Source organism: Acomys minous (assembly GCF_964271855.1).
Source record: "Acomys minous genome assembly, chromosome: 17".
In the NCBI taxonomy this organism is placed as follows: domain Eukaryota; kingdom Metazoa; phylum Chordata; class Mammalia; order Rodentia; family Muridae; genus Acomys; species Acomys minous.
In genome coordinates, this window is record NC_140500.1 from 49,305,935 (window position 1) to 49,318,749 (window position 12,815).

At 47.9% G+C, this 12,815-nt stretch overlaps 1 protein-coding gene across 2 annotated transcripts in view; it reads left to right on the forward strand.

The window, feature by feature from the left end:
- The first annotated feature begins 7,920 nt into the window (after positions 1 to 7,920).
- The window catches only part of LRIG1 (leucine rich repeats and immunoglobulin like domains 1), a 103,324-nt gene continuing 98,429 nt past the window's right edge, over positions 7,921 to 12,815 (forward strand). The window contains exon 1 of one of the 2 annotated variants that reach the window (XM_084765492.1): positions 7,921 to 8,760. In XM_084765492.1, coding sequence (XP_084621618.1) covers positions 8,525 to 8,760 — 236 coding nt within the window. In that variant the 5' untranslated portion in view covers positions 7,921 to 8,524. The remainder of the gene's footprint in view (positions 8,761 to 12,815) is intronic. The other variant, XM_084765491.1, reaches the window with a different exon arrangement.

A 12,815-nucleotide genomic window follows, 5' to 3' on the forward strand; every position in this document is an offset into this window, starting at 1 on the left:
GGCCTCAAACTCACAGAGATCTGTCTGCCTCTACCTCCCCAAGTGCTGAAATTACAGGCATGCGCCACCACACCCAGCCTTACTGTTTTTTTTTTTCTTAACTAAAAAATAAAATTAATGTCAGGACTCAGAGATCTCAGGACTCAGAGGCAGAGGCAAAGGCAGAGGCAGGCAGATCTTTGTGAGTTTGAGGCCAGCCTGGTCTACAAAGTGTGTTCCAGGATAGCCAGGGCTACACAGAAACCCTGTCTTGAAAAACTGATGATAGGCCGGGTATGGTGGCGCACGCCTTTAATCCTAGCACTTGGGAGGCAGAGGCGGGCGGATCGCTGTGAGTTTGAGGCCAGCCTGGTCTACAAAGTGAGTCCAGGACAGCCCAGGCTAACACAGAGAAAACTGATGATGATGATGATGATGATGATGATGATTTTGTGCACCACATGCATGCAGAAGACCTTGGAGGTTGGAAGAGGCATTTGATTCCTAGAACTGGAGGGACAGATGGTTGTGAAACAGTGTATAGATGCTGGAACGCAAACACAGGTCCTCCGCACGAGCACAGCCTTCTCTCCGTCCCTGAGATAGTTTCTTCAGGCTTCACCTAGACTGGTTTGCCAATGAGCTCCTTCTTGTCTCTGTTCTTGCCTCAGCATTGGAGTTCCAGAGCCACCATGCCGTCCGTGTCTGGCTTCTGGTACAGATGCCACGATCCAAACTTAGTTCCTCATGCTCACACAGCAAGCTCTTTGCCCGTTGAACTGGCTCCCGGCCCCTCTGTCTATATATGTAAGATAAATTTGCAACATGTAATAAACCTAACTGTCCTTTTGGAAACAAATATAACAGGTCATAAAATTCACAAATGCTTCTTATTAATCTTCATGCCACTCAAAGAAAAAAAGTTGATTGGCACAAGAGAGTGTTTTTTGGTGGTGGTGGTGGTGGTGGTGGTGGTGGTGTTTGTGTGCGTGTGTGTGTGTTTTCCAGAATTTCATGTGCAGCAGATGTTTTGAATGCTCTTCAGTTTAGGGGCAATAATAGAAACCACATGTTTGCCTTTATTTTTGAAATTGTTTTAGTAAGAGCTTGTGAAAATATGGAAAACGTAAACACACACCGGCACATACAAATACCTAACGTGCTAAGAAGCCAGCCTATCAAATGGCAATGAGGGGGCCACAGTGGCATGAGGGGTAGGCGTGGCGAACACAAAGGGCCTGGTGCATGTCCATCTTTAAGTGTGCAAATGAATCATGACCTAGTTAAAGGCAGATTCCGAGGCTGCAAGTATTTCTGGGTAGAACATTTGCCTAATGTGCATATTAAGGCCCTGGGTTGGATGTCACATAAAACCAGCATCATGGCACAGGCTTATGATCCTAGCACTTGGGAGGTAGAGGCAGGAAGAATAGAAGTTCAAGACCACCCTCAACTACGTAGCAAGTTTGAGGGCAGTTTGCTCTAACAAAGATGGTCTGAGGTCACACTGTTGAGAGGCTTTTGGGGTGGTGGTGCTGTACAGATTCAAGTGGTGGTAAGCACACATATGGCATGGGAAGGAAGGGGTTGACAAGTGTCCCCCCCCCCCACACTTAAGGAGCAGGAAGGGCAAAGGAGGAGCAAGCAAATATTTCGAGTATACCTGAAATTGAGCTAGACAATGGAATACCATGATGCTGGTATTGGGACTTAGTGTTGGGACTTAGTAGCCTCCAGGGTAAGGTTAACAGGCAAGGGAAAGGAAACAGCGTGACACGGGGAGGCGTGGCCTGGCTGTGGATTCCCTGTGAGCGCAGTTTTGGATCCCCGCTCAGTGTTTAAGAAGAAGGCTATGGGGCTGGAGAGATGGCTCAGCGCTTAAGAGCACTGGCTGCTCTTCCAGCGGTCCTGAGTTCAATTCCCAGCAACCATATGGTGGCTCATACCCACCTATACCCTCTAATGCCCTCCTCTGGTGTACAGGTATACATACAGATAGAACATTCATATAAATAAATAAAATCTTTAAAAGAAGAAGAAGAAGAAGAAGAAGAAGAAGAAGAAGAAGAAGAAGAAGAAGAAGAAGAAGGTGGTGGTGGTTGGGTGAGCTAAAAGTCTCTGTAATTTCATCCAGGAAAAAAATGGTGATCACCACAGTCCCAACATCATAGTTTGAAAACAAAATTTTTAATGCTAAGCAGCAAGACAAGCCTTAGGTATGCGAGGCAAGTTCTTTGCCACTGAGCTATGTCCCAGCTTTTACCTTGTGGACATCTCATGAGACTCAGGTGAAATCAAGTCATAACATGAAGTAATGCTTTTCAGATAGTAAGTGCTCTAAAACAATTAACCATTTAATAATGGCTATTATAATTTAATATAATTATACATTTAAAACAATGAAATTATAACAATATATAATATACATAAAATATAAAACTAAAATATATACTATATTAAAATATATACATAAAAATAATATAAATTATAATTTAATAATATTACATGAGTGCTGGTAATTGAAGAAAATGTCCTTGTGTTTTCTGAAATATAAAATTCTGGAAGCCTATTAGGTATGAGAAAGAAGTATCTTAATATATTTTATGATACAGTCACTGAATATGAACCATGGATTAGAAAAGAATTTTAAGATTTTACGTATTCCTGACTCTGTGTGGCCACATCTTTCATCTCTATAATGTGGGAATAATTACAACTGTCCTATCGAAAACATTCTGCCACACAGGCTGGCAGCGGGACTGTCGTCTCAGCACGTGGGGCGCTAAGGCAGACGTGCCATTTAAGCTTAAGAATTCAAGGGCAGTGTGGGCAACGAGGTAAGACTGTGTCTCAAACCAGAACAACTTCTGCTCCAAACCCAAACTTCAAGAGGCACAAAGGCCATGAAGAGTCTGGTGTCCACAGAGCCTGGTTTGGAATCTTGACCTTGCCACTTATTAGCCCACGTGGCCACACCATGCCCCTTGAACCCTCCCACAGTGGAGAAAACATATGAAGCACCGCCAATGCCACAGCCACAGAACAAATGCCCAGGAAAGGACAACTGTCGCTGTGATAGGAAATTGCTTTTTAAAACCCACAAGGTGTGTTACTTTACAGACATGGTTATTCTGGGCTGTTTTTAGTATTCACTCAACTGTTTCTTCGGAGTTGCTGGCAGTGAGGACCAAACTTTGTTTCTCTGAGCCCCTATCCAAGTGACATTGGAAAAGACATAGATTAAGGCAGCGCCTTCTGATGATATCATCAGCTTACCTCCGAGTCACCGTTAGAGGCAAGAGACTGTCTCTTTTGGTGAGTTGCAGGATTTTGAAATGGTCATAGCTTTGGTAACTTAGAAACAAAACAAAACAAAACCAAAAAACCAAAAACCAAAAAACAAACAAACAAACAACAAAAACCCTTTCATTGAATCAGTTACAATTGCAAATTCACAGGTAAGTGACAAGTATCCCCACAACGTGGCTTGTGTCCGGGAGTGGACTCCATGGTTGTTAGTGGATATTAATAGTTCCTAGAGGAGGGCAGGAGCCTATGCAGGTCACAGCTGAGCCATAGGCATTACACAGTCTGGCTGTGGGGGCACAGCAGCTGCAGTTTGACACTAGCCAGCCTTCCCGTACCCAAAGACTGTGTGCGTGTACACACACACACACACACACACACACACACACACACACACACACCACACACACACACACACACTCCACATCTTCTTCCCTCTCTCAGAGGAAAATGCTGGAACATCGGAATTCTCCCTCATGTCCTATCCGCAGACTCATTAGCTTCCTCTCTCACTTTTTCCCATCCATCTCCTTGACAAGATTATTGGAAAGAAGGAGTTAATGAGTACACAGTTGTATTTTTCTTGGAAGAGAAATACAAGACAGGCTCAGGGCAGGCTGTCATCACTCCTGAGCTTTTAGGGGCTTTACAGGTAATTATTAACCCTTTGTGGCATCCCTGCAAAATGAAGCTTGGGGTTGAAAGAACCTACTAAGGTTTTCCATCTGTAGTAAAATCCTGGACTTTTGTTGTTTCAGAGTTTCCATTTAGTAAACGCGTAGAAAAGAAGCCTTATATGATTGTGGCCCTAAACTGCCCATAACATACCTGTGTCCTTTATCAGAATGGCATGATGTGTGAGAGTGTGTGTGCACACGTGTGCTCCCATGCACATGTAAAGGAGGCCAGAGGAGGACTTGGGGTGCCCTGCCTTCGGCCTTTATTCCTTGTAGCAGAGTCTCTCGCTGACTTCGGAGCAGCTGACAGATGACAAGCATCCTCTCTCACACACAGAAGGAATTATTCCTTTTTTTTTTTTTTTTGCCATCTGAGAATACTAAAGTTTAAGAAAAGAAATAACTGGACAAAGGTTTCTAGTAACAAGGCTGGCTGGAACCCAGGTCTTTTGAATCCTGCCCAGGGAACTTTCATTTTTTAACTGCAAAACAGGTGACTTAGGCAATGCCAGGCAAGGGCTGTACCACTGAGCTGTATTGAAGACTCCAGTGCTTTCTCTTAGTGCAGTAAACATAATGTAAGTTCTCTTTTAACACCAAGAAGGCATAACTCTGACTCTTAGAAGTTGGATTTTTAAATTTTCTTTGTGGTCAACCTGCCTTTCTGATTAAAAAGAAAGAAGTGTGTGTGGGGACGGATTAGGGAGGAGAGGTGTGCCCATGCCACAGCACACGTGTGGACGTCAAAGGACAATCTTTTGGAGTAGATTCTCCCCTTCCACCTCCACATGGCTTCTGGGGTTAGAACACAAGTCCGCAGGCTGTTGTCCAAGCTCCTTTGCCCACACAGCCATCTTGTTGGCCCCTTTCCTATAATGTGTGTGTGTTTCTCAGTAATTGAGGTTTTCTAGCAGTGGTTTAAACATGATACTTTGCTGATACTTCTGGATGTAAGTAACCTGGAATGATTCTTAGGGTGTCTATTCCTCATTGGTCCTGGGCATTGGTTCCTGCTTGATTAAAACAAACTAGAAAATCTTGAATGCTTGGGTGGATGGCTCGAGCACCCAGAGGCAGAGGCAGGAGGATCAGGAGTTCAAAGTCATCCTCTGTTACCTGTCAAGTTCCAGGCTAGCCTGGACTACAGTAGACACTGCTTAAAAAAAAAAAGTAGTAATGGAGCAGAGGACCCAGAGTTCCCAGAGTTCATTGCTCTCTGCCAAAAGACCACGACCTGATCTTCTAGCAGGTAGCCTTCCTTAAGAGTCTCCCTTGATGTTCCCTTCCTGATTTTGGGTGTGTGGACACAGACAGTTCTTCCCTGAGCTGGCTCTCTGCTCTTCAGCCCACACTCTCGCTGCAATCGCATGCAGGTTGCTAGTACGTCGTGGGCAGACTTCCATACATGGTGTGAGGAGCAGACATGACTTCATGCTCTGCCGTAGACAAGAAGAACTGCCAAGGCTCAGGCGCACCCCTCCTTTCCCCCCAAGACTTTCTCAGTTTGGAATCCTCTTCTCTGGTGGGGTGGTAACCAGACCACAGGGGATGCGCCGATCTGGGGGCAAGTCACCTTGTAGCTTCCCAATTCCTGTCCTCTAGGACACTGGAGTTCCCAAGTGTGTCTCGTAGCTCCACTGGCAGCACTGGTTAACACTCTGCTGGTGCCAGCCTCAGGGCACTCTCTTCAGTCAGGGTTTCACAAAGTGTGATCAACTGTGTTCATTATGCGGCTTGAATCCGAGGTGGGATGGGGATGAGCTGACAAGTTTCTTTAAGGGAATGCTCACAAGCAACCTGAGTTAAATTATTCCTTTGCTTAAAAAACTCCCTGTAATTCCAGTGCCAGGGGTTCTCGTGTCTCTTTTGACTTCTGTGGGTACCAGGCAAGGACGTGTTGCACAGGGATTTATGGAGGCAAAACGATACATAATAAGTTTAAATTCTTAAAATAAAAACATGTAAACAGGATTTGTGTGTGTGCCCGCGTGTGGCGGCCAGAGGACAGCCTGCAGGAAGGAGTGAGTTCTCGATTTCTAGCCGGTGGCTTTCAAGGATCAAATTACTCCCTTATCCCACCGTTTTACTGGCCTAAATTACGCTTCTGTCTCAGGCCTTGGGATGCTGAGTCAGGAGGATTGGTGCAAGTTTGGTGCTAACCTGGGCCACATAGTGAGATGTAGTTACAAAGGAAAAAAAAAAAAGGGAGGGGGAGGGGTAGTTCTGGAGAGATGGCTCAAGGGTCAAGTACGCCATACTTCTCCAACATCCATGTCACGTGGCTCACAGCCACCTGTATCAAGCTACAATGGCCCTTGACCTCCTTGGACATCCTGCACTCATGTACATACACATGCCAACATACATACATACACACATACATACATACACACAATTAAAAATAAAATAAAATTTAAAATGTACTATTTTGTGTCCACTGGTCTTGAAATACTTTGGCATCGAGTTGAAGGAGTCCTTCAATTTGGAGGTCTTTTATATTTCATTCCCCAGCTTATCATTATTTTTTTTTACCCAAAGGCATGAAAACAAAGAGACCAGTTTTGCCTTATCCAGATGGAAGGTGTATAGTTATGTGGACTGCACATGTAGTGCATATGTTCCTGCTCATGCGCGTGCACACACACACACGTTGCACCAATCAGTGCTCTCCTGTTAATATCTCTGAGGTATTACAGTTGCCTTAGTTTATTCACATTGGAGCACTGCTTCAATATCACTTCCAAGATTAAAAAAACAAAAAAAAAAGAAATGGGAGAGAGCCTGGATAGCATTTATCTGACTGTGTAGGCAATCAGAAGAGAAGGAGGACGGAAGAATGGCCAACAAAGCTGGGTGTGGTGCACATACACCTGTAATGCCGGTTACTCAGGAGGCTGAAACAGGAGGATCACAAGTTTGGGGGAAGCCTGGGCTGTATGATGAGACTCAATCAACCATGAAAAGAAAAAAGAAAGAAAGGAAGAAAGAAAGAGAGAGAGAGAGAGAAAGAAAAAGAAAACAAGCTAGACAACAATCATTTGACTACAAAATTCAGGTCCAATTTTGGTTTAAAAACTTGAGGGACAGTAGCATGTAGCATCAAAACAAACTTCTTGAATATGTCGAATAAGAAAACCCTTTAACTCTTTTTTTCTTCTTCTTCCTGATGAACAGCTTTTCTACTGCATTTCTGTACAACATAAGTTAGATTTAACGCGCTGGAACAAATGTTTTCCAGCAGGCTCTAGCGGCTTAGTTTCCCTGACCCTGTGTGCAGTATGTTAGAAAATGTGGGAGAGATGTATGTGTCTCGCCTACACCAGCATGTCAAAGCGCCAAGAGGAGCAGGCATGTGCCTCTCTGTCTCTCCAATGTCTCCCTGTCTCTGTCTCTTACAACATCATTTCGGTAGTCAAGGACACATTTCTGCATTTAAGATATCAAGAAGAACGAGTTCGAAGCAGAAATGAGCTCCAGGATGCGCGGTGAGAAAGGGGGCCCCACCTCTGAGGAAATAGCTGAGAAACTCAGGAAAGTTAAAAAAAAATTTTTTTTCCCTCTCCTGGAAGGCACCAGAAAAAAAGAGTGAGCGTTTGCTGTAAATCCATCATACTGTTTGTAGTCTGGGTATAGAGGAACAAACCTTGAGGTTCAGATAGCTCCCAAACCCGTGTGTTACGGTCCCAACTTTCCTCCCTTAGGCTCAACGGACCGATCCCTAGGCCACTTCTCCAGATGCTCTGTAGCCAACACCATGAGAGTCTCCTTTAAGAGCAGGAAGCACGCCCCTCCTTTTCCCCCCTCCCAGTCCCCGCCCTTCACACCTTGGGTGGGAAAAGCGAGCGGAGGCGGGACCCGGGAGAGCGAGCGCTCCTACGGCCTAGGAAGCCGACCGGGGCTCCCGTAGCCAATGAGCAACGGGCAGGGCGGGGCGCCACGCCGTAGCCCGGCATCCAACGTGGGCCGCTCTCCGCTCGGGGGGCCCCAGCGGAGGGGTGTGTGAGGGCGAGCAGCCGGGGCGGGGCCTGGGGCCGCGGGGCCGGAGCGCGGCGCGGCTGGCCGCTGATTGTTCGCAGCGCAGAGGCACGGTGCGCTCCGGCCGCTCCGGGACGGGGAGGCGCGTGGGGTCCGCGGCTCGCAACCCAGAGCCTGAGCTCAGTTAAGATGCCCGCCCGCCCCACGCGCAGAGGCCGAGGCTAAGCGTCCTCGGTCCTCAGCGGCTGCGGCTCTCCGCCGTGCTCCGGGGCTCCGAAGGCGACACGCAGCGCGGCGGGAAGGACGGACGAGCAGCGGCGGCCGAGCCCTCGCACTCCACTCACCGCGGGACTCCGCAGAGTTCGCCGCGCGCGGGGCTCGGCCCGGATGGGCGCGGGGGTGGCGGCCTCCTTAGGGCGCTGCGAGGCGGCCCGGGCAGAGCGTGCTGGCTGAGTGCGGCCGCGGAGCCGACTGGGACCGGGCGTCCATGCCCCGGCGCGGAGCCTAGCGCCGAGCGCAGCCCGCGCCCGCGGCCGCCCGCACCTCGCAGCGCTCGCACTCCGGCTTCGCGGCGCGCTCCAGACAAGATGGCGCGGCCGGGTCCGGGAGTGCTCGGGGCCCCGCGCCTTGCGCCTCGCCTTCTCCTCTGGCTGCCGCCGCTGCTGCTACTGCTACTGCAATGGCCTGAGTCGGCGGGCGCCCAGGAGCATGGCCCGCGGGCGCCCTGCGCGGTCGCCTGCACTTGTGCCGGGGACTCGCTGGACTGCAGTGGGCGCGGGCTGGTGGCGCTGCCCCGGGACTTGCCCTCCTGGACGCGGAGCCTGTGAGTATCGTCTTCACTGCTCGCCCGGGCGCTGTCACTGGGATGGGGCTGCTGGAGCACACTGGGTGTGCTCAGTTGGAGAGGGCGCGGGGTACACTCTGTGTGCTGGGAGAACTGTGGGTGTCCGAGTGGAGGTCACGCGTGGGGGACCCGGGAGAGAGGACTCTGTCTCTTGGGTCCGAAGGTGGGTGCGATTCCGGAGAAGTCTGCTTTGCAGCGCGGGCTCTCGTGTGGATACGGGACATGAGCGATCGTTAGGGGTGATTGAGTGTGCTTCGTGGAGTCTGGAGGCCAGCGAGTTTGTGGGGCGTGGAAGTGAGCCACCAGTTTGTGACTTGGAGGTGAATGAGTGTGCTGCCGAGCGCGAGGTGCGCGCGTGTAGGTGTCTGAGTGAAACGTGGAGGTGAGTGAATTCGTGGGCATGCGAGACGGAGTGTGGGAGTCTGTGTTGGGATCGGTAGGTGTGTGTTTCTTTTTTCCTGTCCTGTAGCATACCTCTTTGGTGTCTGAGGTCCTTCAACTTAACTCCGGTTGGTAATGAATGAGTGTGACCCTTATGTCCAGCGTTCGTTCTATTTATATGATTTATTCGTGAGTGTGTGTTGCTGTTTCCCTGATCACCAGAGGATCCTGGTGGCCTGACTTGGCATTGGCCAGGGCAGAAAGGACCCTGCCCTGGACAGTCCAGTTGAGGAGCTTTGAAAGTTCTTGGAAGATCTCTGAGCGTGGCTGGCCACCCTTTTCCGCCTGCTTGGCATGTACAAGAACTGTGTTCCAGGTCCCTTCCTGTCTGTTCCCTTGGGGCCCCCTTGGGTTTGATGATCCAAGTGACTTGTGGAGTAGTGCTACCTTAGGAGAGGTTGACCGGGTCCTTGCTGGCTCTGTCAGCTTGTTTCACCCCACAGAGGTGCACTTTTGTGCTCCTGGGATTGGGGCCTACTGGAAGTTTAGTGGGATACTTTTTTCCAGGAGATTTGGCAGGAACAAAAAGACAGTAGAGTTCCGTAAACATGGTGGAATAGAATAGCTTTGTTATACTTCAAAAAACTTAGACCTTTGAGCCCAATCTTGCCCAGTTATCAGTAATTAGCATCTCTAGGACTATTAGTACCTTCCAGAAAAAGGCCTAGCTTGAGTAGTCTGCTTCTCACTTGGGCAGTCCAGTGTCTTCCCTAGGACACAGAAGAGGTACAGCAGTAGCTTCAGTCTTGTTGTTTGTTGTTTTAGAAAGAGACCATTGATGACACCCGTTTTAACCCACATCTATGGCTCAATGGTAGAAGATGGGACTGTCTTGAAGAGGAGCAGTTAATTCCTTTCTGACAAGAAGACCCTCTGTTTTCCTGGCCTAGATCTTTACATTTATGGCTTGGGCAAGCTGCTGTGTGAGTTCTGAGGCTGGCTGAGACCCTTTAACTACTGTTGCTGGCGTTAGGCTTTCTCTTCGGTGTTTGCTTCCTTTCCGGAATTCACTAGTGAAAATGCATGGCCTTAGAGTGGGTTTTTAACACAGACAGCAGCTCTGTCAGTGTGTTCACCCACACACTATTGCCATTCGCTAACATTTTATTTATTAATAGTTGAGGCAGCCTGGGGATGTTGTGGTTTCTCTTTGCATACTTGAGATAGGGTTTTGTTTTGTTGAATTAAGGAATACAACCATGTGGGTAGAATCAGAATAACTTCTCAAGTGTTCACCTGTTGGAAGACTTGTGAAGCCATGTGTCAGTGGCGTTTTGAGGAGGCCCTTTCCGTTCCAAGCCATAACTTCCTGGAGAGGACAGGGTGTTCTTATCTGCGCTTTCCTATGGTCACAAGACCCACCCTGCCTTGCCTTTTTTTTTTTTTTTTTTTTTTTTGTGCAGAACTTACTAGTCATTTTTAATCTTTGGTTGCCTACAAGGGACAATTCACACAGCATAAACACCTTTAAAACTTCAGTCTCTTACTCACACAACGCAATGATCAGGAAATACCAGACTAGGCATTTTGAACTTGAGGAGATAAGACTCTACTGAAGATGGTTTTAATGGATTAGCTTTAAGATTCAAGCAGTGTGGTTTCTGAGTTATTATGTAGTGATACAGTGCACACACACACACACATACAGAAGGGTGTCCTTGGAAAAATACCCATGAGTTTACTTCATTTCTGTTAAAAGTAAAATCAAGTATGAATTGCCTCTTTTAACTTTCCTATTTCTCCAAATTAACTCCCCCCTCCCCCAAATGAGGGTTGAACCTAAGGTCCGGAGCATGCTAGGCAAGTTCAGATACCTCCGAGCTGTACCTCCAATACCAGTGCTTTTATTTTGGCAAGATAAAGTGGAGGAAATCTCCGCATATAATACAATAAAATATCTTGTGTTTTCACTGAATTCACACCTTCTGAGGCCATTGTGTCTAGAAAACGCTTTGAGCTAGTTTATAAGCCTATGAAGTAGATTTACTGCAGCCTGCTCAAACAGTTTCAGGGCCTGGCTTTGAGATAGCAAGGGACCTGTGGCTTTATGGGGCTCCTCCCGCTTCTGTAAACAGCATATCCACTTTTGGAGCTGCTCTTAGGCCAAGAATAGAGAAACTAAAAGTTTTCAATAGTGAATGAGAAAGCAGTGTGAGTAGAAGAAGCAGGGTAGAGGGAAGTAGACTGCTTTCCAGGCCTGAGGATAACGTATTCCTTATGGCTGCTTAGCGTGGTGGATCATAACCGGCTCTCCTATCCTACTGCATGAGTGAGATTGGCATGGCTCCAATCAGAACATTTCATAAACAGCACCAAACACTGCCAAGCTTTACTCCAACTCCCAGAACCGAAGTCGGGGCTACACTTCTTAGAACTTAGGTGTTTGCTTTCCTTGAAACTATTTTTGAGAGCATGATTTCAGAAGCTGTTTTAAAACTTAAAGAGGATTTACTTTAGACTCTTTTTATCACCTGTCTAAATTGGAGCAGAGAGTTTAGTTACAAAATGCCGTTGGCATTAACATCCTGAGAGGTGAGCGATGACCCACTGGCAGTGGGAGGCAGGCGGGCCTTAGGAGGGCTGAGCGGTCCTTGGGCTCTTGTTCTGTGGAGGGAAGGTAGCAGGGATTCAAAAGCAAGGGCACGTAAGAAAGAACAGCAGATGTGGCCATCCTGAGTGCCAGTCGTAAGCATTTATCGGTTTGCTTCTCCCGTCTTAGGGGTGTGCAGTATCGGGTTGGGTGGCTCAAAGCTAGCTGCGCTGGTTTGAGCAAGTAAGTGGTGGTTATGATTAGGCAGGATGTAATCTGTGCTGTCACTGTAAAGTTAGGAAGCAGGGACAACCTCTGTTCAAGGGCTAGGTGTCCAAGGTGTTGTGAATTAAGGCTCTGCAAATTACTTTCCACCTTACTTGTGCAAATTAGATGAGCAAATCGTTTTAGAATACAAAGTGTGTGTGTGTGTGTGTGTGGTGTGTGTGTGTGTGTGGTGTGTGTGTGTGGTGTGTGTGTGTGTATGTGGTGTGTGTGTGTGGTGTGTGTGTGGTGTGTGTGTGTGTGTGTGGTGTGTGTGTGTGGTGTGTGTGTGTGTGGTGTGTGTGTGTGTGTGTGGTGTGTGTGGTGTGTGTGTGTGGTATGTGTGGTGTGTGTGTGTGGTGTGTGTGTGGTGTGTGTGTGGTGTGTGTGTGTGTGGTGTGTGTGGTGTGTGTGTGTGGTGTGTGTGTGGTGTGTGTGGTGTGTGTGGTGTGTATGTGTGGTGGGTGTGTGTGTGGTGTGTGTGTGTGGTGGGTGTGGTGTGTGTGTGGTGTGTGTGTGTGTGTGTGTGGTGTGTGTGTGTGTGTGTGTGTGTGTGTGTGTGTGTGTGTGTGTGTGTGTGTTTAAATGAAGCACTCAGTTGGTCTGGAGTCCCTCCTTAGCCTTTTACGTTTTGTCTCCTATCACTTTAAGAGCTCAGCAGACCTTGAACTTGTTTCGATTTTGGGTTGCAAGCTGTTTGGAATAGAACTGGATTTGTTTATTTTGTGGTGCTAGGGATCTGCACTCACTGCTGGGACATGCTAAACAGCTGTCCTTTCCCACTGAGGGGTTCCACTCC